The sequence below is a fragment of the Hylaeus volcanicus genome, chromosome 3 (genome assembly GCF_026283585.1).
Source record: "Hylaeus volcanicus isolate JK05 chromosome 3, UHH_iyHylVolc1.0_haploid, whole genome shotgun sequence".
Classification (NCBI taxonomy): domain Eukaryota; kingdom Metazoa; phylum Arthropoda; class Insecta; order Hymenoptera; family Colletidae; genus Hylaeus; species Hylaeus volcanicus.
In genome coordinates this window covers 3,052,299-3,076,061 of record NC_071978.1, presented here as the reverse complement: position 1 = coordinate 3,076,061, position 23,763 = coordinate 3,052,299, and the positions used below count along the sequence as shown (strand labels likewise).

Sequence of the window (23,763 nt, the reverse complement as noted above, 5' to 3'; positions counted from 1 at the left end):
TTTGCTCTGATCGATGTGAAATGTAAGTTTAAGTTAAATTCAGTCATTTCTGCTGGAAAAGTAATTCACTAAAACTTTTTTATCTCGATATTTTCATCTGGTGAGAAAATTTGGCTCTGATAATTTGATAATGCAATTAAGTAACTTTTACTTAAAAAATGATGCAATCGTTTATCTGTTCTAGTAAATGAAAACTCAGTTGATTAACAATCCTCATGGTACAGGTGAGGTCCCAACGTACCTGTATTTCTGGGAAATTATTTCAAAAGCCTACACCATTGGCTCTTTCCTCCAGCATCCGCTTTCTCGATTCGGCACGCTGCTGGCACGCGCGCAAATGGTTGTGTCTATGCACACTCACTTCGTGTCTCACTGACGCTTCTGAGCGTCTCGTATCGCAACCGATGATGGTTTTATCACCGATACATTAGCACTGCCACTCATACATACATATGTAGATATTAGCAAACATGTTAGGTGATCGTTTAATAAAAATTACGGGACACAGATTTCTAAAGAATAACGAATTTCTGAGAATATTCGTTGAACAACCAAGTAACTGTTATCTTCATTTTATTATTATTCATTTATGCATTACTTAACTAATTTTTTCTTTACATCTAAAGATTATTATACCGTAGAAAACGTTAATGTAACGTACGAGCAATTTATATTTACAATGAATATTCTCATTGCTTACAAGACAATATCAAGGTTTGCTCGAATAAACTAAGTGTCGAGGGAAATCTCAACTGACCTGTATAAACGGAATTGAAAAATAGTAAGTGTATCTTTGACCTACTTGCACTTTAAACGAACTAACGGTTTCTTAATTGAATTCTGTTAAAAATTCCAGTAGGTACGATTTCTATGACTTCGTTTGCCATTGTGTTTAACGCCAGCAGTTGCACCTTAATCACACCTAATCATCAAACTGATCGTCCCATCATTTACGCGCCGAATAAACAGTCATGTATATCTTAATTACACGAATACAGTATACGCTACAGAATAAGATTTCTTCTTCGCTAATTACCCAAGAATTTCGCATCGTTGTTGATCCAGTTAGAGTGTTTCATAGACAACAATGATTGCTTAACAAGCCTTTATTTTTTTTTTCTTTTAAGAATCATATAAAAAGTACACCTATAAGTCTGTAAAAAAAAAGGGAGAAAATAAAAAAGAAACAACAGAGTAAGACGAAACACGACGTTCACGCTCGTAGCTCGGCGTTCTTCGATGAAAGACTAGATATGCGATCGCGCCTTCTATTGTTGGCGAAACGTCTTCAGGTTCACTCGTAACTATGTACTTCGAACGTCGAAATTTCCATCGACGAAACCGAACACCCTGCTGACCACGTGTGGTCGACACTCGTCGATCGTTACGCGACGAAAACTAGCTAATCAGTTTGTTTTGCGTTTCTTGTGCAGGAAGTTCTCTTTCGACGGCAGGAAGCCACTTTCCAATTTGATCGGCCTCTCCTGATATCTGTAAGAACGTTACGCGTTAAGTACTCGAAGGGAAGATGTCATGCGATTGTGGTTTATTCGCAACGACTACGCACAGTCCTTCTGAATTTTTCTTTACCGGAGCTGAGACTTGCCTGGCAAAATCCTGAGCCGCGATTAGATTGCTCGGAACGTACGAATCCAGCAAAGATCTTGGCTCTGATAGGTCTACATGGTTCTGAGCCGGAGTGGATTCCTCGTCTTGCGATTGAACAGGTGACAGGGGCGTGACGTCCGATTTGAAATCTTGAGCAGGCAATTGGGGTGGCACCAAGTTATCGTTCGGTTCCTCGGGATCCTGTAGAGTAGAAAATCGAGTTAAGTTAGTCAGTTTCATTTCGTATACAGCAGAAACGTTTTACAACGTTTTACTTCCAGCAGCTCTTTATTCTAGTAATTATAGACCCTCGTTAACTCCGTTAATAATGTGCTCCTTTCGCTACTATAATCTCTACGTTTGTTCTCGACGATAGTGAAAGGTTTCTAGAAGTCGATCGCGATAAAAGAACAAAATCATAGAATCGCAAAAATTTTGATCATCTCTGATCGAGATTAATCTCTCTTTAACTCTAATCTTTCATCTCTCAAGTGTTACCAACCTTGACGTAATTTAGAGATAGGCTCTGGCTGGCTTGCTGGACATGGTTAGGCAACTGATCGGCGATCGTCGTCGCGGTGTCCAACTGTTCAGGTGGAGCACTGTACTTCCCGTTGGCAGGCAAAGAGTTATCCTGCGCGTAGGCAGGTGCACGAGCGTAAACATCGGTATAGACCGGCGTAGCATGCATGTAAACCATCGTCGGTTGAGTATAAACTAGCTGAGGGACGTATTGCGACTGGGGCTGAGCGATGTACGCTTGCGTGTACAAGAACTGCCTTCCTTGGTTGTACGACTGGTCTGATGGAAAGTACGTCGGTACGTTCACTAACGGTGCATTGGTGTACTTCTTTGGAGTAACGGGAGTAGCATAAACTGTGGTGCTTTTTATTGCCTGAAAGAATGATCGTTTAGTCCTTGGCTAGTCTTAAATCCTTCCGCGCGACAACGGAAGCGGCAGTAAATTGCGCTCACGAGTGCAAGCCGTGAAATATTAATCGAGAAGCTCGTTACATCGGAAGCTTGATATTTACTATGGCTGTCTCTACGTTTCGTTTCTTTGATCTGTCTATTTAATTCGGTCTTCAACGAACAAGCTTGATTTCGAATATTATTGTAAACGGAGTACGATCGCGAAAAGGATTATTATTCCTCTAACCTTGGTTGCAGCGGCGGCTGGACCGACAGCATTGTATTTCGAAGGGTACTGAAGCTGATAAGTCGGCTTCGCCGAAACAATTGGTTTCTGGTTCAGCGATGAATAGAGAGGAATGGATATCTGATCCGCCGCTGATGTAGTCAACCGAGGCACCAGTACGCTGCTTTTACCAGGATTTACGTCCAAATTCGGATAATAGGTCAGGACGTGCATCATGGGGACATCGACGTACACCGTCTCTGCAATAATACGGATATGTGAAAACGATTCATCGTAAACGAACTGTTTTTTTTTTTTTTAATTTGTTGGACGAGTACCTTTGTTTTTCCCATATTTTGCGGTGACCGTTTTCTGCTGGGTGGTCTGCAGTTGATTCCCCACGGTCACTTCCGGTTGGTAAATAAACTGTTGGGGTTCGTAGACGTTGGGTCCGATCAACCTTTGCGGTGGGGGCTGCTTCTGTTGTTGATAATCAATGTAGTATTGTTGCAGCGGTTGTTCGGGTAGAATGCTGTTCTGCTGCTGGTAAACTTGCTCTCTTGTGGTGTATTTGTTGTACTGGGCGTAGGATTCCGGAGGAACGTGCTGAAAAAAAATGTCAAGTAAATAAAACAAGTCTGTCAAATTGATCGAAAATATTTTATTTTATTTAATCTACACTTATAGAATACTAAATGTTTTACGTTTTGACTCGAAGATGGAGTTACGTATGTCACTGGCGAACTGGTGGGCCTACTGTACTGGCTGGGTATCTGATATTGTTGCTGATTAATTTCCGGTTTCGCCAAGTACTTCGTTTCCTGTGGCCTTCCGATTCCCGACTTCGATATGCCCTCCACTCTCAAGTTGTCCCTCTCTATGTCCTCCAAGTTGATTTTCTTCTCCCCGTTTATGCCGACGAAGAACACACCCAGTATGAAATACAGTTTCTGCAAAATGAATAACGCACATCGTAATCCACTGACCGAAGTCGATAAGTTGATTAAACGGTAAGATTAATTTAACGAGCTTTATTTTCATGCGGGAAACGATTGCACCGAATATTTAATTTCGATCATGTATTTGTTGCTTAACCATTGCGAATACTGGTAAAAAGTGAACTTGCATCAGGGTACACTTTCACTGCCCACGAAGTTCTGGGTTAAGCATCCGGTATGGACCACTCTTTTATACACCGCGCCGCACATCGGGCCCCTCCTGTGGTCCAAGTGTATTCCATCATCGATGCAAAAGTAAAAGTTTCTCTTCCTGGGCCTCGCATAAATTTCGGTGCAATACGGGCATAATACAGGGTGTTCAATGAATTGCAATACGAGTGGAAAATGAAGTAGACTGATGCACATTTTCTGACCACCTCGTACATTAAAATATATACATTGAATTCGAGCCAAGAAGAATGGGAACGTGTACTTGTCTTGGACAGCTCACTATTATTCTTCGAATAGAATGACACGCTGCCGATGGCAAGGATTGCTGTACGAAAGAAAGTACTTTATCTTGGCGATGCGATCCCGTCGGATAAAGTATTTTACAGAAACGAAACCTCATCAAAGGAGAACAGTCCTACATTGAAAGATATATCGAAATAACACTTACCATGCTGCTCAAGCGTGAAAAACAACGATCACGACACAGAGATTCTAGCTCTACTACAAAACCAAACTAGATTCACCTTCTCTTATATAGCTTTTACCCCTACCCGTAGCATCCCCTGGCGAGGCACACACTTCACCTGAGAATCATGGCGCGCATAAAGGTCCTCTTGGAGCACGTGTTAGGGAACATACTGGGATCATTCCGATAAAAGTGAAGGGACCAAGAGAAGGCTCCGATTGTCCATTTCGCGCTTAAAAGCCGTGCAGTAAGCGTAGTGTCTCGTTGAAACGGAGAGGAGCATGATAAAAGGCGAATCGCGGCGATGCTGAATAATAGCACGTTGTTCCGGTGTCCTAGTCGCTTAACCTTGATTTTACTCGAGCGTACGCGTTACTTAACCTTCGGACGACCACGCAATTTTATTCTATTTAAAATACCCGATACAGCACTCGACTGAGAACGAATAAATTACAAGTAATTAGCCGAAGGATTGAAAATTGCAGGAAATCCATGATACGACGCAAATAAGATCGAGAAATTCACTTAGATCGTCAGTTTTCTAATCCAAAAGATACTAATTTTCTAATTTCTAATTCCTTCTGCACGAGAGCTATATGCACTTCTCGCGGCCGGTAGTCGCTAACAGCGGGCGATTAATTCGAGAAAAACGAGCGTTATTACACGTTTTCCCGTGAGAACTCGTGCAGGAAAATCGATGGAAACGCGGATGCGTTTCGTATCGTTCGGAAACTGGTCATTAGTCGAGTATTTCCAACATTCAGCCGGAGTGATCCACGCCAAATGCATTCTCAATGGAAAGAGGCACGTTAAACGGCTGTCGCGGCACTGTGGGGGTCGGCAATCTCCTCTAAAATCGTTCCAAGTTTTCCAGTACGAAGTCGTACTAATTATTCTGCCGGGTTAATCGGTTCATTAGTTCGCTAATGAAGTGAATTCGTTCTCGGACTGCAATCGACAGCTTTTATCTGGAATTCACGCGTTGTATACACAGGACGCTTTTCAAAGGTAGTTTGGAACTTTGAAGTCCTCTGGTATTCGTTAAATTGAATAAAAAAAGAGCTGGTCAACGTGGCTCCACGAGTCGATCCTTGCAGAGTAAATAGCGATTTTATATTTCAATAATGTGGAGTGAATTCATATTACTATTAATCAAATAAATGGAACGACTAAAGGAGGTCGAGGATGTCGGAGAACATCTCTTCTCGGAGTCTCTTCTTGGACAATCGAAGAGATGGTCAATAGATTCATGGAAAGGCGGGATAATCGTTAACTTAGCAGCTTAAACTAAAGTTTTCGTTCCAAGCTTTATTCGATTCGACTGAAAGTGGCACACTTTGTTGGGATAAAGAATAAACTTTTCACCGTCGAATTTGAATACTTCATTTATTTATCTAAAGTGCGAAATCTCATTACTATAAGTAAGTCGAACGATGAAAGAAAAGCTTGAAAGGAAGACAAAAGAAGAGGAGACAGGGCAGTAGAAATTTAGTCGTCGGGCGAGTTTGCAAAATATCTGGCGTTTTGAAACATACTTCCTGAAAATGAAATTAGAAATTTTTAGCCGTGGTCGTGTGTTATGTAAATTACACATCCGACTTATCAAGATGATCTAGTTTAGATACGACTGAGAGTAAAATCGGTTAAGAATGAAATTACACGTTTTGTCGGAAGATGTAAAAACAGTTGCAAACAAACTAGGAATACTTTGTTGCGATAACTATTTTCTCTGCTCGTTAAGAAGAATTACGGTAATTCTCTTCGCGGTCGAGTGAAAATTAGCAGGAAACCACATCGAGACACATTCTCGACGGAAAGGTATTCCAAAGAAGCAGAAAAGGTAAAAGAAAAACTAATATTCTGAAATATTAGTTTATGGCCAACGGAAGGAAAGGAGATCTCGTGACTGCTATCAATCTCTTCGGCGGTCTCTCCACCCTGCGGAACATCAATTCGACTCGTCATTGAATCACGCGTTTCCGTGAACCCTTTCTTCGACCATGCACAGTAACACGCCTCTCGAAAAGGAAATAAAAAGACACTTTCTATCCGCATCTCGGATTGTGGAAGTAGAGGGACCGATCTATAAAACGATGACCGCCGGGCTCGTACCTCGAATCGAATTACCTTCAATTAACTCGAGAAACTTTCTCAGCCGTGCAGCACCATAATATTTGCAGAAAAAAAAGCATAGACTTGTGTTATCGTTTTTAGAAACCTATACAGATATCGTTCGCAGAGAGTTCACAGGTTGCCCAAGCATTTACGGACATGAGCATTCGTCAAATGCAATATTTTCAATCCAATAGAGAATTACACCTCGGCGAGGAGAAAGCAAATTTCACGCAATTGCAAGAGACGGTTGTGGATGGATAACGATCGCAATGTCGAGCTACATTGTCAACTGTTTCCATTTTATAGATCAGTGATCATCCTTATGTTTGTTCTTCGTACAAGCAAGCTTTTTAACGAGCCTTCTATGACTGCGAACAACTCAATGACGATGCAACGAATAAAAAAATGACGGCACGGAACTTTCAGGTCACCGTGTACATCGTGGATCTAAATCCAGCCTGCGAGAAAGTAAGAGGCTCGGTTCGTCCGATTTTATTTTCGACCACCGACACACTCGCCGTGAACGTGAAAAATAAAGCAAAACATCGGAGAACGCCACTCTCTCTCTTACTTGCCGCCCATCCACGAGAGATTCTGTTGGATCGCACTTCCCCTTTCCATTGCCGCGCCCAAACGATCGACCGGACGTTGCCGCGATCCGGATCTCTTCCTTTCGTTCCGCGAACGTTGCGCTGCCCTTCCGCGTCCATCTCGAAGCGCTCGAGAAATCTCGATCCGGTCGAAACGCGTTTCCCGCTCACCGACTCTCGACCACTATTATTTCGTCGTTTTTTGATAGCTTTTCAAGTACCATCGAGCTCGACTATCACTTTCTTCGAGCGTTAACACCAGATCTAGCAATTAATTGATTGATCGGTCCTCTTGTTTCAAAGATACGATAGTGCACATTATAGATACGCGATCTGGAGTCAGGATGAAAGGGAAACGACATCCGGGAGAAGGAGACAATACATCACGCTTGGTAGAAACAAACAACAACGATCGTTTATTAACTAGTGACTGTATAACGAGTACAAGTGCGTAGGATGCGAAAGCCTCGTGAATAAAAATAGCGTCGTGGTGAATGGAGAAGGAACATCGACGGATCGATATTCTCTCTTAGTCGAACAGTAAATAACTAGAGGAATATATTAACGAACAATACTCTAAAGAAGTCCTGCACCTCGCGCTCTATCAGGACCGACGTATGATTTTCAAAGACGATTATGTCGTCCATCGTCGATCACCGAGTTTCTCCTGACAGCGCCCTGGTTACATTCGTTATAAAAAATGTGCAGAAACTACAGGGACAGCGTTGTACATATAACTAGAGACCCATTTCTTCGACTAAAAACTTCAATCGATAGCTTCATCATAGCGTCAAAAATAGCTGATCTAAAAAAATACCTCGAATCGAAGAGATGACGTCTCTGTAACGACTAACGAAACATAGCACCATGTCCACCAAGTTTCTCTTTACCCCTAAACGCGAAAAAATGTTATCCCTTCTTCGTCTTAGCGCCGAAATTCACGTCCTCCAGGTTATTCTTGTATTGCTGCGACTGCTGCTGGGCGGTCGTTTGCGACGGATAGCCAGAGTACTGATAATTGTACCCCCGAGGCGTCTGGGCCGTTACAAAGTTCTGATTCTGATAATACTGTCCCTGATCGTTCTCGTAATTTTGCGTCTGCTTATCGGTCTGGCTCAAACTGCCATCGTAATCCTGGCCGCCCTGAGAGGACGGATTTTCATAATTCTCGTACTCGCCAGAGTCCGTCTGATCCTTTCCCGGTTTCTCGACAGCGGTGTACACCCCTGGCGTCAGCGGATACTTGATGGCTTTTACTTGACTCGCCTGATTCTGCAACAGCTGACCCTGTCCGATGTTCAGCTTCCCAAGAATGTTAGGGTTCACGATGTAAGCCAGTCCAGTCTTGGCGATGACGTTCGGAACGGAGACGAAACGTTGGGCTTGGCCGTTCTGGTTCGAGTACTGACCATCGTTAGTTCCAGCCTGGGTGTCCTTGTTGGCCTCGTTCACGCGATACTGAGCAGCCTGCTGTTGCAGATTTTGCGCCATCATCTTGGCCCAGGTCTGGCTCATGAGCTCCTCGAGTTGTTGGGCCTTTAAGTAAGGAGCTGGTAGAGGATAATCAGGACCCACCGGCTGGCCAGCAACGCTGATCACCCTATAGCTTGTCGTTGGCAACGGAATCTGAAGGGTCTTAACTCGCACCTCGCTCACCTGCTCCAATTGGTTCCGTGGACTGCTTGTCTTGTAAGTGCTGGATTGTCCGTCGAGATCCTTCCCGTTTCCAGAAATGTAGTTCCCTCCGTCCACGTATTGATTACCCATCGAGTCGTGATCGGCGTCTTGTCCTCTGTACCTGTTATCACCGCTGGGTTTCTTCTTCTCCTTGTCGTTGGAATCGGAGTACGGGTCGTTGGAGTAATCAGCGGGTGGTGGCATCGGCGGAGGTGGGTACAGAGGCTGAGTGTAATAATTAGGATAATAGTAAGGCGGTTGGTAGTAGTAATTAGGATAAGACGCGGAATAAGGAACAGGTGAATAAGAAGGTGGAGGAGCCATCGCGTAGGGCGTACTGTACGAATTGTAGTCGCTGTACGCTGCCGTTGGATACGTGTACGGAAGGGTGCTGTAAGAATAGCTGGATGGTGTGGAAGCCTTGGGGTAGGAGTTGTAATTAGAGTAGTAAGGATCTCGAGGGTAATTGGTGCTGTAGCTGACGCTGTACGAGTCTTTAGCATCGACTTTGGGCGCGTAGAGCTCTGGTGACAACTGCGAGACTGACTCCCTCTCGGCTCCTCTTTTGATCAACTTGGGACTGTAGGGGTACACCGGATATATCGGTAGGAAGGGCTCGTCGTTTGGATCGTTGCTTTTCCCATATCCTTGCACGGCGATCGCCGTGGACAACAGTAACAGTACCTGCAACAATGGAAATAAAAATGTAAAAATAAATGTAAACAGTTGGCGTTCAAATATCAAGCGAAATTCTCTCTATTTTTAGACGCTTATTATTCGAGGATGGGTATATACCAACCAGCATCTCCATGTCAATCAACCGTCGCCCACGCCTGTCGATAATTACAAGCCTCGGATCCGTGTATTCGTTGCTCGACGCTGTCTCATCCGTTCACCCGATTCACGTTTCACCGTCGATCGAATAGATCGTACCGACACGCCGGCGGGATCTCTAATGACGTATCAGTCGACATTGAATTTCTCCTTTATACCCAGGCGGCTGAAAAATCGCGGAAACTAGTTTAACATTTCACTGTTCTTATATGTAGATAGCTGGCGGCGGCCGGTTCAGTGAAACCGCCTAGTAAAACGCCTCTCGATCGTCATGTCGTCGTTGTACAAGCGCGACGCGACAAACTGGTCCAAAGTGCCGCGGGTGGGACAGCGATCCACCTATACTCACGTGACTGAACGACACGAAAGGGGAAACAAAGGCAACGACCGTCGCGGCCTAAACGTGAAAGCTCTTGTGTGACGTGGGACGAGTTAAGCTCCTTTGGACAGCGAGTAATTGTCGCTGAGCCGCCGCTGGCTATAAAACATCCTACAACGAGAAAACAAAGAGTGTCTCGTTCGACACGCGATCTTGAAGAGGCTCTCGAACTTCGTTTGGATGGAAAAAAGTCGAGGCGATTTGTTCGGAGTAACGTGGTCACGGAAGTGAGCCATTTCACGATTCCAGCTAGAGAGGACTTCGAGGAGTTCCGGTCGCGTTCGTCTATTCAATTTGTTTTACTTTCACCTGTACTGGCCAGCTACGAATCTCTGCCCTGGGGACCACACCTTCGACCACCGTCGCGATGGTAAATACAGGGTGTACTCTAACGTGCGGTCCCCAATTCTACAGTTGTATCGAAGGCAGAACACGATGACAAATTTTACGTAACAAATCCACGAAATGAGTATGAATGTTTATACGAACTTTCTTCGTGACTTTAGTGTTTCCTCGATCGATGGCTGAAACATTGCCCCGCATGTTACACGCCCTGTATAATAGCAGACACGATCCGAGAGAAGGTGCACGCGTCCAAGCCGCGCACTTGATTCGCGTGGAGGCGACAGCTTCGTTGTCGTATACGTTTCGCTCGAGAAAGTGCCCTTTCCAATACGAGCCGGGAGGAAAGGTTTATCAGGGATCTGAAACACGCTCTAATATTCGATGCTTTGCATTTTCTTGCGATATTCGCATGAGGGATTGCGGAAAGCGTTATTGTCTGGAATAGGAAACATCGGACTCTTGACGAAATAACAATGAACACTGTTGATCGCAATTGACGGCGATTTCAGCACCAGAAACGTTACGATGTCGGTGATATATCCGTCCGTGTATCATAGTATGCAATTAAAATTTCCGATATCGGTCACGATCGGTTGCAGGGAACGGTAAGAGTAAGAGCAGAATTTTCCCTGTTTTCGCTCGAGACGCGCCTACCGGGACGGGCGTGAGAGTGAAGAGCAAGTATGTCGCTGGTAGAACCGGTCAGAAAATAGTGAAACTTGAGTTTTCAACCACGGAGATATAAGAAATATAATACTACGAGTTGCTCAGAACAACGTAGTCCCTGTACTTTTAATTTTTAGCAGCTCCTTCGTGCAGACATTTGATTGTTAATCATCTTAGTATTAAGAGATAGCTAAAATATTCGAATAATATAGATCACCATTAAAAACACCGCTATAGTAATTTATCAGCGATGTCTACTTGTCTGAACAGTCATACCCAGTCTCCTTCGGTTTCCTGAATTTTGTCTGTTTCCGTATGCTACGCGAGGAGGGTAGCAACGTTGTCGAGAACTGTCACGTCTGCCATTGTTCCGTGAATCTGGGATCCAGCCCGCAAGATGTTGTTGCCGCCAGCAAACACGTTGCTTTGCGTTGCACGCTTCCTAGTTCCTTATAAAGGCGGTGCATTGGATCTGCGACTCGCGGAAACTGCGATTTCATGGAAAGGGCTCGCGTCTCCGATTGCATCGGTTCCCTCGTCGACGCCTCTGTCAACGAAGACGCGTGTTTATTCGTGCATGCGCACGTGCGATCGTCCAGAAGTAGGTCAGGCTCGAGAACAGCACCTGGAATACTGCATCAACGCATCCACGCGCTTTCTAGATGTGTGGGTGCTGTTTTATGTCGGACGAGAAACGGTTTGGAAGCGTGGTTGGGTAAAACTTTATTGGAATAATAAATGGCGAATAGAAATTGCAACTTTTGGAAAAGGCTGTTTTCGTCTAGATAAGAATCATGCTCGTCGTTATTCGAAAGTCTTGGCGAATGAAGCCTGATGTTCGACGTTGATAAATTACTTTTGTTCGTCGCAATAAGGGTACAAAGACGGTTACTGTAATACGGGTAGGCCCCCGAGTACTCCGGATCCTCTATAAAGTTTTAAATATTTGCGTCCCTCGAAAAGCTTGTCGAGTAAATGGCGTTTTCCAGCTTGAGAGCGTCCCTGGTGAGCCCGATAGAGCTCTCTAGTTGCTCGAAAACTTCGATACTCGGCCTCGCTCGAAGAGTTCTAGATCAACATTGACCCGAAACGTACTCTTCTCCTTCTCGCGAAGACAGTAAAATTGGAGGAGTTTCCAACTAATTTAAGCTGGAAACTTTTAATCCCAGCGTGGCACCGTGCAACGCTATTAATACAGAAGAAGATGTAACAAATTATCCTGCTAAGAAGGAGTGTAATTTACAGAAGTCTCGTTTGTCTAGTCAAATGAAACGCAAGCAATTAGGTAGCCGTGTAAACGTACTCCAGGGGAACAGCTTCCTCGAAACTTGAAAATATCAATTGCTGGAACTACGCTGCTATGCGCTATTTATAACGAAAACGTACACGGATCAAATGCGACTGAAATACTACACCGACGACGAGTACCGTTAGTGTCACAGGAATAAAAGCAGAAGAAAAGGAACAGTACTCTTATGAATCATGTTAAACCGGTCTGTGCACGAGCGTCGGCTTACGAGGGACCCCAGGATACTTTCCCAAAAAGAACAAAAGTTTAGAAAGGAATCCGCCCATTTCGCCGGTGCTGTCTTTGGAGTAAAAGTGATCCTCTTTTTACGGTTTGGTAGCGCTTCTTGTCGCCATTTTTATTATTATTATTATTATTACTATACGCAGCCACCGTTCCCGTTTACTTTTCCCAACGATAACTTTCACGGTGAAATGGACTCTGATGAATGAAAAAATGTTCCAACCATGACAGGCTTCGCGCAACGTTGAAGGAAGCCTGCTGTCCGAGACGCATATCAGATTCTCCAGCGAATCCCACGAGATCTTGCAACCTTCTCAAATCGCGTGGAAGAAAATCGTAGTCGAGTGTTTTTTAATTAGAAGGGGAACGAATCCTTTCTGTCCAAGATTTTTGATTCTCGGTTTCTAGTTTTCAGTAGTCTAGATAATTATCGACGCGGTGAAAGCTTACGAATTCATCGCGTGCTATGAGGTTTCCAGATCGGGAGGTTCGGGGACAGGGCGGTTAGATGATTATAAAAGAACGTACTTTATTACAAAAACATCACTTTATTACAAAAAATGATTACACAGCTATGTAACAAACGTCGCAACGTCGATGTCGCGTATGACGGTCCTTAAAAGCAAGTAACAGCGATATAAATATGCAACGGCAACTTAAATAGGATAATTATGCTAATAAAGTAACTATAAATTAGCTCACTGCCTTCCCATTCTAGGAGTTCCTGCTTCTAAATCGACGTTCGCGATCAACTCTTCCGAATACGTTTCGATACGCAATCGAGCCTCGATGGGCGATCCTGTTCGTGACGTCTACAGTTTAATATTTTCCACTAGGACTGGAGTAAGAGATCGTGTCATAATATTTATTGCCCGTGGAACTTGGGCCTTCGAAGCTCTTCCCTGCAGGATGTCCGACGTATCTGGGGCTTAGATTCGAGTAAGATCCATGGGGCTCCGCAGGAGTGCCGTACGACGTCGAGGGAGCCGAGTAGCTGGCCGAGTAGGCGCCCGAGGATCCAGAGTAGCTGGTGCTAGGGCTGGAATAGCTAGAACCAGAGCTCGAATAGCTGGAAAGAGGGTTAGGGTAGCCAGGACCAACGTATGTTACCGTAGGACTCGAGTGACTGGACCCACCACTGGTGTAAGAGGCAGATGGACTCGGATAACTGGAGCTTCCAGAATAGGAGACAGAGGGACTGGAATACTTGGAGCTACCGCCAGAGTAAGAGACAGAAGGACTCGAATAGCTGGAGCTACCATCGGAGTAAGAGACAGCGGAATTGGAGCTTCCTCCGGAGTACGAGGACGAGCCAGATGAAGATGGTATGTAATTAGAGTACGAGTTGGATCCAGATGAAGCAGGGAGGGTGTAACTGGAACTATCGGAGGATCCGTGACCGCCAGATGATCCAGAAGACACAGGCAACGAGTAGCTGGCCGATCCACCGGAACTGGATATTCCGTGGGATCCAGAAGATAGAGGGATGGAGTAACCGCTGGAGCCAGATCCTTTTCCAAACGACCCCGCGTCGACGACCAATCCACCGCTCACCGAATGAGACGAGCCAGAGCCCAATGATTGGAGAGAGATGCTGTGTCCCGAGGAACCTCCTAAGGAGCCCAATGACGCTGATGGTAGACTGTAAGACCCGTGAGACGATCCCAGCATCGCTGGAAAACTGACGCTACTCGACGAACCTCCGTTGCCGTAAGATGACAGTCCATGAACACCCGATGCATAGAGTGGCGACGAGTAACTGGAACTAGCTCCTGAGCTGCCGCCGCCTTGTCCAAAAGTGACTGGTCCAGTCTTCGAAGAAGGGCTAAACAATGCGATGGTTTGTCCTCCTCCTCCTCCCCCTAAGCTGGCCGAAGAGTACGAAGCTTGGCCGCCGTGTCCACCCAAGGAGAGCCCTTGAAGATTGAAGCCATGTCCTAACCCGACTCCTCCAGACCCAAGACTCAGTCCTTGTGATCCCAAAGAGTATCCCAACGAGCCGTGTCCCAGGGAGCTTCCTAAGCTTTGGAGACTCTGAATACCTCCGGAATGTCCCAAGGAATATCCTCCTCCGACTGATCCTCCGCTGTATCCCGAGCTCAGGCTCGAGTGAAGAGGTGAGTTGTAAGAGGATCCTCCGGACGAATAGCTTCCGGAGTAATCATTGACGCCGCGTTTACCTTTTCCTGGTGGTCTCGAAGGCCGCTTCTCTCCTTGCGCTTCTCTGCAGGATATGCTCGAAATGGTGAGGACCAGAAGTCCCAGTAATATCTATAAAAGATGATAAAGTATCATTATTTATCCGATATAAAGATCTCATGATAATCGGGCAATGACTTGTATTAATGGATGGAATTGAATAAAAGAGCAATAAGCCAGTGATGTGAGTTGAAAAATACAAATTTAAAAGGTTAATAAAATCGAGTATATCAGGCATAGTGGAAGTAATACAATATAAATTAATGGATGAACGTTTAGGTGTTGGTTCCAGTTAAAATGATTCAGATTTCTGGAGAGACACTTACCAGTGTCCGCATGTTGGCTTGGAACGTGTTTATCCAGTGCGCTATTTCTCTTGGCCAAGTGACAACCGGGTGTGTAAGTGAAATTGTGGTTTCTGATGCCATTGCTACCAAGAAGAGTCCTTTTATATACAGATCCCCTCTTACACGGAGAAAGAAAGGTCTAGGTGAAGGTGAGTATCCCCCGCGCTGGTACATAGCACACCACCACCATCGCGGAGCCCCGTTCCAGCCGATCGTAGATTCAAACGAAGATGCAAAGTTTGCAAATGAGAGTGCCATGTGTGGTAAAAGTGACTAGATCGATATTTATCACTCATTGTTCCATGGGATCCTGAACGAGAACTTCCTTTTAGAGAAGTCGATGCTCTCTTACGAAAGGTAGGAAGAAAACGATCGGTTTCCTCTTTCGAATTACGTCGACCAAGACAATAAGAGACTGATTAGGACGTGTACGCCGACGTTCCTTTCAGAAACTTCTTATTCAGAGTTTGTCAGAAATTCGAGCGAAACTTTAGTGGAATCTAATAGGACGCGCTTATGCAATAGTTCTACCTTATGCAAAATTAAAAGGATAACAAATAGTTTTCGACCAGTTGTCACCATAAATTTCACTTTTATGACACGGTGTTGCATGTCTCCTAAGTAGAGACATTAACAAATCATTCGTCGGTTTCTATTCAGCGACTCTGTACATTGGATCAGTGAAGAAAGTACACCGTGTAGCGAAATACAGCATAGAACTCGGTAATTAGTTCTTTGAGATGGCTTAGCACCGACACTCGTGGGACACGATAATTAAAACTTCTTCCTGGTAGATAATTGGCTGACGTTTACGAGACGTAACTCGGAGTGTTTTTCTGTGAAATTCGTCAAATGATCTGGTAAAAGGACATGGTGAATTCTAATTTTCTTATGGAAGGGGACTAGATTTCCTTCCGGAAAAAGATTACTGTGCAAGTGTACCCATAGAGTTGTTTATACATACTTTAGCAATGAGAACGTTCCTCGTTTTTCTATAATGAGTATATTTGAAGTAACAAAGAAACGTTTCTTTCAGTTGATAGTGAAACCGCAGTTCATCGCAGAAACTATTGCATCGAGGGTATGATTCAATTCAGGTCTGCAATTAATGTTGACTCTGCATTATTAACGTAACTACGGGTTCCCAGAGGTAGGTATAAATCATCCTCCACGAAGGCACTAGTAATCTCATTAACCCACTGTGATAAAATCCTGATCCTTTGATCTGCCATTTATCTCTTGATAAATTGTTTGAGAAAAAGTAGTACAGACGTTTTCTTTGAAGTTCACCGTAAGATTAGGATTGGTCTATTGTATTGGACCTAATCCAAAGAATAAGAGTGTTCGTCGCGAACACGTTCACGATGTAAAAATTGACTCGCGAAGATGCAAGTCGGTCACGCGTTAGAGTTTGCACGTAGCATCGCGAAACTCCGTCGATGAAAAGGGTATTCGATGAGTATTTAACGAAAGCAGCATCTTTTCTCCTCGTCTGTCAATTACGCATGCGATGTGCATCGATATATGAAAGTTTGTGTGCTGCACACGCTCCACATTTACAAGTCGCAGAAAGTAGCGTCGATCCTGGAAAGTGAAATGCTCGAACACCCTGCAAAAACTGACCAAGATTTTTGGTGTTTTTTGCGCTTTTATTCTCGCGCGGCGTAATAGTGTCGCGGACGAAGAAACTAGCAGCGAAATAACCGCAGGATGGTGACCGTAAAACATTACGAGTCTGTGGAATGACAGTAATTTTTGCGTTAAATCGGTGTCGAGACAAAATGGAATATAAATGAATTGTTTCTGAGAGTCAAAGAAGCAACAGAAAGATGCAATCACTCGATGCGAGACAACAGACGACGTCAACCGCCCATTGTGTCAATGATCTGTAACAGCTGAAAACGCCGATCGATGTCGAAACTTTCACTCGTGGGATGAAGGAAGTCAGCGCCATTATTCTCCAGCGATTTCTCGGGTCGAATTCATGGGCCATCAAAAATACAAACACTTAGTCACCCGAGAAACGCATCGAGTCAATTTCATCCTCCTTCGACGTCGACAGCAATCGAAAGTTCTTCGACTTTTTATAATTGGCGATACACAGAAAAAGGTAATTGAGAACGCTCGTTATGGCACTGTGAATTGAATACAACTAAATTAATTGTATCGATTGCGTAGAGAATAAGCGTTAGGTGTTACATCGTATGCGATATAAATAACTCTGTGAGGTAAGACGATCGCGAAGCGATCCTTCATGTAGCAAAAACCAGAAAGGCTTTCGTTCTGGCGCGTTATGATTTTAATACACTAGGCTCCCCGATGCGATAAAGATAAATCGATATTTATCACTCATTCAAAGGGAAGTATGACAAACGTTTGGGAATCACTATAACCAATAATAATTTAGAAACACACTACGCTCTCGATCGTAGAGTTTTGTAAAAAATTATTTCACGCAGCGACACCTTGCGTGTTGAATTTATTCCCAAACGGAGATCGATCGCTGGAAGAAATTGGGATGAATCTCAGACCATGTCGTCCGACAAATGGTCGACAAGAATTCACACCTGTCCGATTTCTGTTCGGTCGGTTTCTTAGGTTTCTCGAGTTCCCCAACGGTGCTTTGGAGAAGAAATCCTGACCGGACGAGTCCGAGGTAAGACGATAGAAGTGCACGAGGCGCGCTAAAACGAAAACTAGGATGAGATTCGGGTCAGCCGCGGAAAGTGAGTTGACAGTCTGGTTTCCTGTGCGTATCGTGACGGACCGGCGTCCACCGGAGCCGTTTATTCGTAACTGTCACCAGTTTTTCCGTTCGAGGCTCCTAGTTTCCACAAAATAAGTTAGCCGTCCCGCGGAGCCAATTATACCTGTTTAGTGGATACCTGTAGAAATCTAGAACATTTAGCGGTATAATCGTGCAAGTGCAGGTTCATCGCTTTGTTTTCTTAACTCGGTCGCACGGGTCTTTGATAGCGTTTTGTGGTTACATTGCGCCACGGTGTAATGTCATCGATGAACAGGTTCAGAAACTGGTCTAACATCAGAACGCAAAACAACCCAATTTACTTGTCTTCCGAACGCTCTCTGTGTCTATATTATTCAATCGTAACGATTTGATCGCATTTGTTAAAGTGACATTTGCATGGAAAATAGGGAAACTGAAATTCATTTAGAATCAGGAGTCTCGCTCAGTCTCGCAGAAAATTTTATTCGTAAGAGCCGCGTCGAACTTGAAGACATCTTGCGAGCTAAGGAAAATTACAAATCGTATAAACGAACATTCTTTACCGACTGCAATGGTACCATTTACATTGGAACTCAAAGTATGACTCATCTTTTGTTAAAGTTCCTGACTCGGTCGACGATGTTGTGCCTAGGAATTGACTACCGTGGTCTCCCGCTGACCGAGACTCGCAAAATTGGCAAGAAAGCGTGTCCAAGTACCACAGTTACCTCACAGGAACGCGGCCAACTATTACGACATCGACGGGAAGGTGTGCACCTGTCGACGACGGGCGTATTACGTATGCTCAGGATTATCTGAGTAATCTGGCCGCGTTGACCGTGGTTAGAATTATCGAACGACTTTCGAGGTCACGATCGAGGTACTACAGATCGCTCAGTCGCCTATTACGACTTCGGTGAGAGTTCCGCGGCGTGGCCTGTCGCACTCACGGACCGGAAGTGGAGATAGTCGGTTTTCTAGGGTGAACTTTCTTCGACGTGATCCTCGCAAAACGATGAGCTCCTCGTGCGGGATCTTTTTGGAATATTATATCTACCGCAGTCGTTCTCGAACTGTTTGAAAACTTATCGTTGGGTATATTAAACATCGATTCATAAAAGAGAATTAAGCGTGAAGAGAAAGTTGTATATCAAGTGCACGTCGAAAACTTTGTCTTAGGTAGATGCCTTTTATACCAAGCAAACGTCCACCGTTCAGGATCGTCCGATACGAATTGTTCTCTGATTAATTGATACTTAAGGAAATAAGTAAATTCCAATTGAAGGTACAAAAATATTTATTGATAGTAATAAATAAAAGTGGTGTATATACATGATTTCATCAATGGAAAAGCATACAAATTTGAACGAATTCTACCGTTTATCCCACGTCATACTAATACGAAAAGCAAGATTATTTTTATAAGCGAACTGGAAGCACCTTTTACCGATTTATCGCTAAGGACTCGTATACTTAAACGAATAACAAGGGTCGATGCAACGTGTACAATGTTTCTGATGATCGGTAAAGAATTACCGCGTCCCCACGACAGCACAGCCAAACGATTAACGCTATCGCACGATTCCCATCGAAAAGGTACGAATTCGAGGACGAGCACCACCTTTCTGGTTTCGAAAAACCGATAACTTATTACGTATTTCTAATAATTTACTATCCTCACGATGCTGCCACAAAATATCATAAGTAAAGATTCAAACTATCAACAAAGATACCCACTGGCTGAACTTCACCCCATCCCATCTTCTTGAGAGGATACAAAATTCTCTACCAACATTTCATGTATCGATAACATTCCATTTTTCGAGCGCTACTGTACCAGAATTGTTCTCCACCGCAAAGGTGGCGATCCTCCTCAACCCACTGACCGTTGAACCTCCAAGGAAGTAACGCTTAGAATTCCCACACGTGTGAGCTGTCAGCAGTCAATGGGTTAAACGAAACCCGAGCTAAATGCAGACCTAGCGGTGCATATTAACGCGTTCGTCGCGTCATCATCGAAACCGTGCCACCTAGCACGACTTTGTTCCCTGACGCCTGCTGCGATACTTTCTTCTTCGACCTCGTCGGTCTCTCTTTTCCGCGCGGGTAAACGGTCAGTCTCGATAAGGGTAGGCGAGTTACGATGCACTCGCGAGGAACTGGATCACCCGTCATTTCCATATTTGTGCCGGTTTCGCTTGCGTGGCGTAGGTTGGCGCGTAGCTCCACGGATAAGTCGGCGACGCAGGTTTCTGCAGCTGATAGGCTACGTTTGGATAATAGTATAACGGGTAGACGGGTTTGATGGGCTTGTAGAGGAACGGATTGATCACTGGGGACTGTATCCCGTAAGTTGGATAAACCGAGGACGACTGAGGGGGATGGACGTGAGCAGGCGTCGCTGGAATCACAGGCTGCAGAGGCGTTACTGGACGAAGAGGTGCCACCACGGGGTGCACGGGAACAGGAACGGCGTGAATTGGCGGTGACGAAGGGCTGCTTGGTCTGCTAGTGGACGGAGTAGTTGGATTCGAGGGTGTGGACGATGGCGTGGTTGGTTTCTGGCCGAGATCCGTGGGAATGGGTAATCCGAAGTGCGTGGGCGAGGAGCCTGACGTTTGGACGGGCGTGAAGGTTCCTGGCGCGAAGAAACTCGGACCGTAGGAAGGAACGTTCGATAGGAAACCTGAACCAGCGATTAGGGTTGGCACGAAACCGCCGTAAACGGGTAGTCCCGCGGCGGGCGTCGGCAAGGAAGGCGCAGGCTGCAGCGTGGAGCCAACCTGCGAGGATCCATCGCCCTTCGCGGCCTGAGGTGGTTGCACGGTGGTGGTGGTTGTCGTTGCGGTGGTCGTTGGTGGCAGGGTAGTGGTCGTTAGCAGCCCGTAGTTAAGAGGTAACCCCGGGCTGATTGTTGTCCCTGGCAAAAAAGGGGATTGATTGAAAGCTGTATTTCCGGAGCCGACGTTTACGGTACTCGGTTGCGCGTTTAAACCGTGAATCTTCGTACGCTGTCCAAGGGAAGCCAGAAGATCTTGATTCTGTACGAAGCTCGGCTGATTTTGAGCATACCTTCCTGCAGCGTCTGCAGCTTGCTCTTGAGTTTGCGTCGCGAGGGCGCGTTGCAGCTGGACGATCAATCTGTCCTTTTCGAGGGACTGGATTTGCTCCAGGGTCTCTTGGGCGCTCAACGTTCCGGACGCGTACGACGGAAGGGGGCCTGCGAATGTTTGAGGGCTCAAGGAACTCGTCTCGAAATTCTGCAGCTGCCCATTCGCGTGTTGAACTTGGTTATTGTGGCCTGTGAACTGCGAATCGTTGGGTGCGAAGTCTTGCTCTGTGGCAGGGGCGCCATAGAGTTGCTGGATGGCTTGAGAGTTCTGCGATAGAAACAGAGCAGCGTCGGATATTTGTTCCTGGGGCTGCAGGAGCTGTTGACTTTGAAAATTCGCTTGGTCGTTGTTGTGGTTCTGGAAAATTTGTGCCGCGTGGGTTAACGAAAATGTTGGGGGTGCCGTGTAGCCTGGGAGCTTCTGGTTCTGCGGCGGTAGGTAATTCGCAGCGTGAGACGCGAAGGGTTCGTTGTTCTGGCTGGATATCGGATTAGGTTCGACGAAGTCCACCTGTCTGATGGGACTGGGAACTTCCTGCTCCAAATAACCATTTGGCCGACTATCGTGGTTGCTCGAATGCTGTTGACCAGCGTGACCGCGGAACGGCTGTTTGTCTCGATGCTGTTGACTGTGATGAGCTGGTCTCGATTGGGGTGGGTTTTGATAACCCGGTGGCCCGTATTTTGTGATGGGTCTATTTATTTGGGCAGGATGTCTGTTCACGATGCGTCCTCCATGACCGGATTGTCCGAATTGGAAACGAGCTCTGGAGGTAGTCGAGAAACTACTGGGCCTTTTGTACGAATACCCTGAATCCCTTTTCCTTTGAACATCCGAATCGTCTGCATCGTCGTCGCTATCGCCTGCACCGAGATCGAGTAGTTCTAACTTTGTAATCTCTGGTTCCTCTTCGGTTTGCTCGACTTCAGCAGCCGCTTCGACGTAAAAGGAGCACATAACTAGCAGACACGTCACCTGAAATGAAGATGAGCCAACAATGTCTGCGTTATCTATTTATCGATACTAATGAAAATTATGCGGGATTATTCGAAACAAAATTTATATCGCTAAGATGGGTGAAGCTTTATCTTACTTACCAAAAGGAGCTTCATGTTTGTAATCCAAGTTGCACTTATCACTGCACGAACGAAACGTTATCTAGACTACAATTATGCTTTTCGCGGGTTCCCTCGACATTTAATCGAACCACCAGAGCAAAAAACAACTAATTCGTTCAAGGATGGACTGTCTCCCGTCGACTAAGACCACGGCCATACCTGCACATGTATAAATACAGTCGGGTCGCGACCATCCACGAATTACAATAGACTTTCTTGCTGACTTTCATCGATCACACTTAGGCAATGCTGTTACGGATCGGTGATGTTACACATATCGATGTAGAGTATCGTCTTCTCGCAGCCGTTCGTGAATTTCATTGCCGCCAAAAATATATTTTACGACTCATTGGAAATTTCAGAAGCGACTCGAACTTCTTTCGCATAATATACAGTTAAAGAGGGGAATGAAAGCGATACATACTTTTTTTTTTACTGCAAATATTTTCGCCATCCTCTGGTCCCATTCGAAATTAAATATAGGAAACTATATGTTCTCGGTCAATGAAAAATGCAAAAATAGAAATAGAAATAGAATACATTAATTGTTGACGACAATGTATCCTTCTGTCTTGCGCCACCGCGGAAAGAAGCTTCCGCGCCAATCATTGAGACAAGGTAAGATGTCGCGACAAACAATCGGAGCTTCAGGCTGTTTCCGAACTATGTTGTCTTGCGTAAATTGCTTGTTCGATAGGAAAATCTACGACAGGAGGATACAAACGTCAGGCTAACTTCCATCGGGGCTCCTGAAAAACATTCCGCGGTTGCGAGGAACGACCGCGTCGATTCCTGTCACGTCCGTATCCTCCGAAGCCTCAGTGAAAGTACTTAAAGTCATCAAGTCCCGAGGAATACGGAATAAGTGTTCATTTACAGTGATATATTCTTATTGTGTAATTCACGTAAGTCACGTGCCATCGTATTCCTCGAATCGATTCAAACCCATTGCGATTCATTGAGGGGCGCTCGATTAAATAACAGACTCGTAAAGTCAACCATGTTTCTTTCGTGGATCGTGATAAGTTGTCAGTTGCCCTTAAGAAACATTGGACTACGTCTCTATCGTTTATCTCTAACTTCTACTTTGTTCAATCGATATAAAATTTAGAAGAAGCCAAGATGAATCCATCGATCTCACAAGATCTATCAGGTGGGAAGGAGGAGTAAAACATGCAATTGGACCATATTTAATATGAATAAATTTGTATATTTAAGATTGTGATATACATCAGAGAATATCGTGGTTACATCGAAATATATTCGCAAGGAATGTTCCCGATTACATCGGAAAGAATTTTGTTCGACTATTGAGATTTATCCTGTTTTGTTTACAACTAGAATAGTACACAAGATTCGATGGAGAGTCACCATAATCGTTTCCGTGATCTTAATCATAAAGTTTCCCGAGTGTCAGTCCTGGTTTCGCCGCCTACAGGTAGTAGTTATAGTAAGGGAAGGTGCGGTAAGCATAAGGCAGGTAAGGGGTGTACGAGTACGTTAGGAGAGCTCCCCTCTTGTCCCTTGGTGCATCCGAAATGGGCGCTGCAGACTCCAACCCTTCGGGCTCGATAGGGTTCGCTTGGGTGAAAGCTACGGCGAACAGAGCCAAAAGGAGGATAGCCTGGAATAGAAGAGCGTCATTTTATTAATCATGCAGAAACTACACAAATTCATGAAATCAATTTCTAATAAAAGTCAGAATATATTCGTTGGTATTGCGAATCTCTTATTAACCCC

The 23,763-nt window shown here is 44.9% G+C and overlaps 4 protein-coding genes across 4 annotated transcripts; all 4 read right to left on the bottom strand.

Moving 5' to 3' along the window:
- Positions 1-742: 742 nt before the first annotated feature.
- LOC128873487 (uncharacterized) lies at positions 743-3,741 on the bottom strand (the record flags this gene model as incomplete). The annotated part of the gene is made up of 6 exons (XM_054117094.1): positions 743-1,491; positions 1,607-1,809; positions 2,111-2,503; positions 2,768-3,006; positions 3,085-3,352; positions 3,451-3,741. Coding segments are annotated over 6 exons (1,479 nt in total), but the record flags the coding sequence as incomplete, so codon positions are not given.
- Positions 3,742-7,815: 4,074 nt separating this feature from the next.
- On the bottom strand, positions 7,816-9,574 carry LOC128873486 (uncharacterized). Its single transcript, XM_054117093.1, has 2 exons — positions 9,563-9,574; positions 7,816-9,447 (listed from the first exon to the last, which is right to left on the bottom strand). The coding sequence occupies exons 1-2, from the start codon at positions 9,572-9,574 to the stop codon at positions 7,996-7,998; spliced, it is 1,464 nt and encodes a 487-aa protein (XP_053973068.1). The 3' UTR covers positions 7,816-7,995.
- A 3,658-nt stretch (positions 9,575-13,232) lies between these two features.
- LOC128873485 (keratin, type I cytoskeletal 9-like) lies at positions 13,233-15,360 on the bottom strand. Its single transcript, XM_054117092.1, is given in 3 exon segments — positions 13,233-14,789; positions 15,044-15,217; positions 15,220-15,360. Coding segments are annotated over 3 exon segments (1,767 nt in total). The 3' UTR covers positions 13,233-13,337.
- A 4,603-nt stretch (positions 15,361-19,963) lies between these two features.
- On the bottom strand, positions 19,964-22,017 carry LOC128873484 (ataxin-2 homolog). The gene is made up of 2 exons (XM_054117090.1): positions 22,003-22,017; positions 19,964-21,880 (listed from the first exon to the last, which is right to left on the bottom strand). The coding sequence occupies exons 1-2, from the start codon at positions 22,015-22,017 to the stop codon at positions 19,964-19,966; spliced, it is 1,932 nt and encodes a 643-aa protein (XP_053973065.1).
- Positions 22,018-23,763: the final 1,746 nt, after the last annotated feature.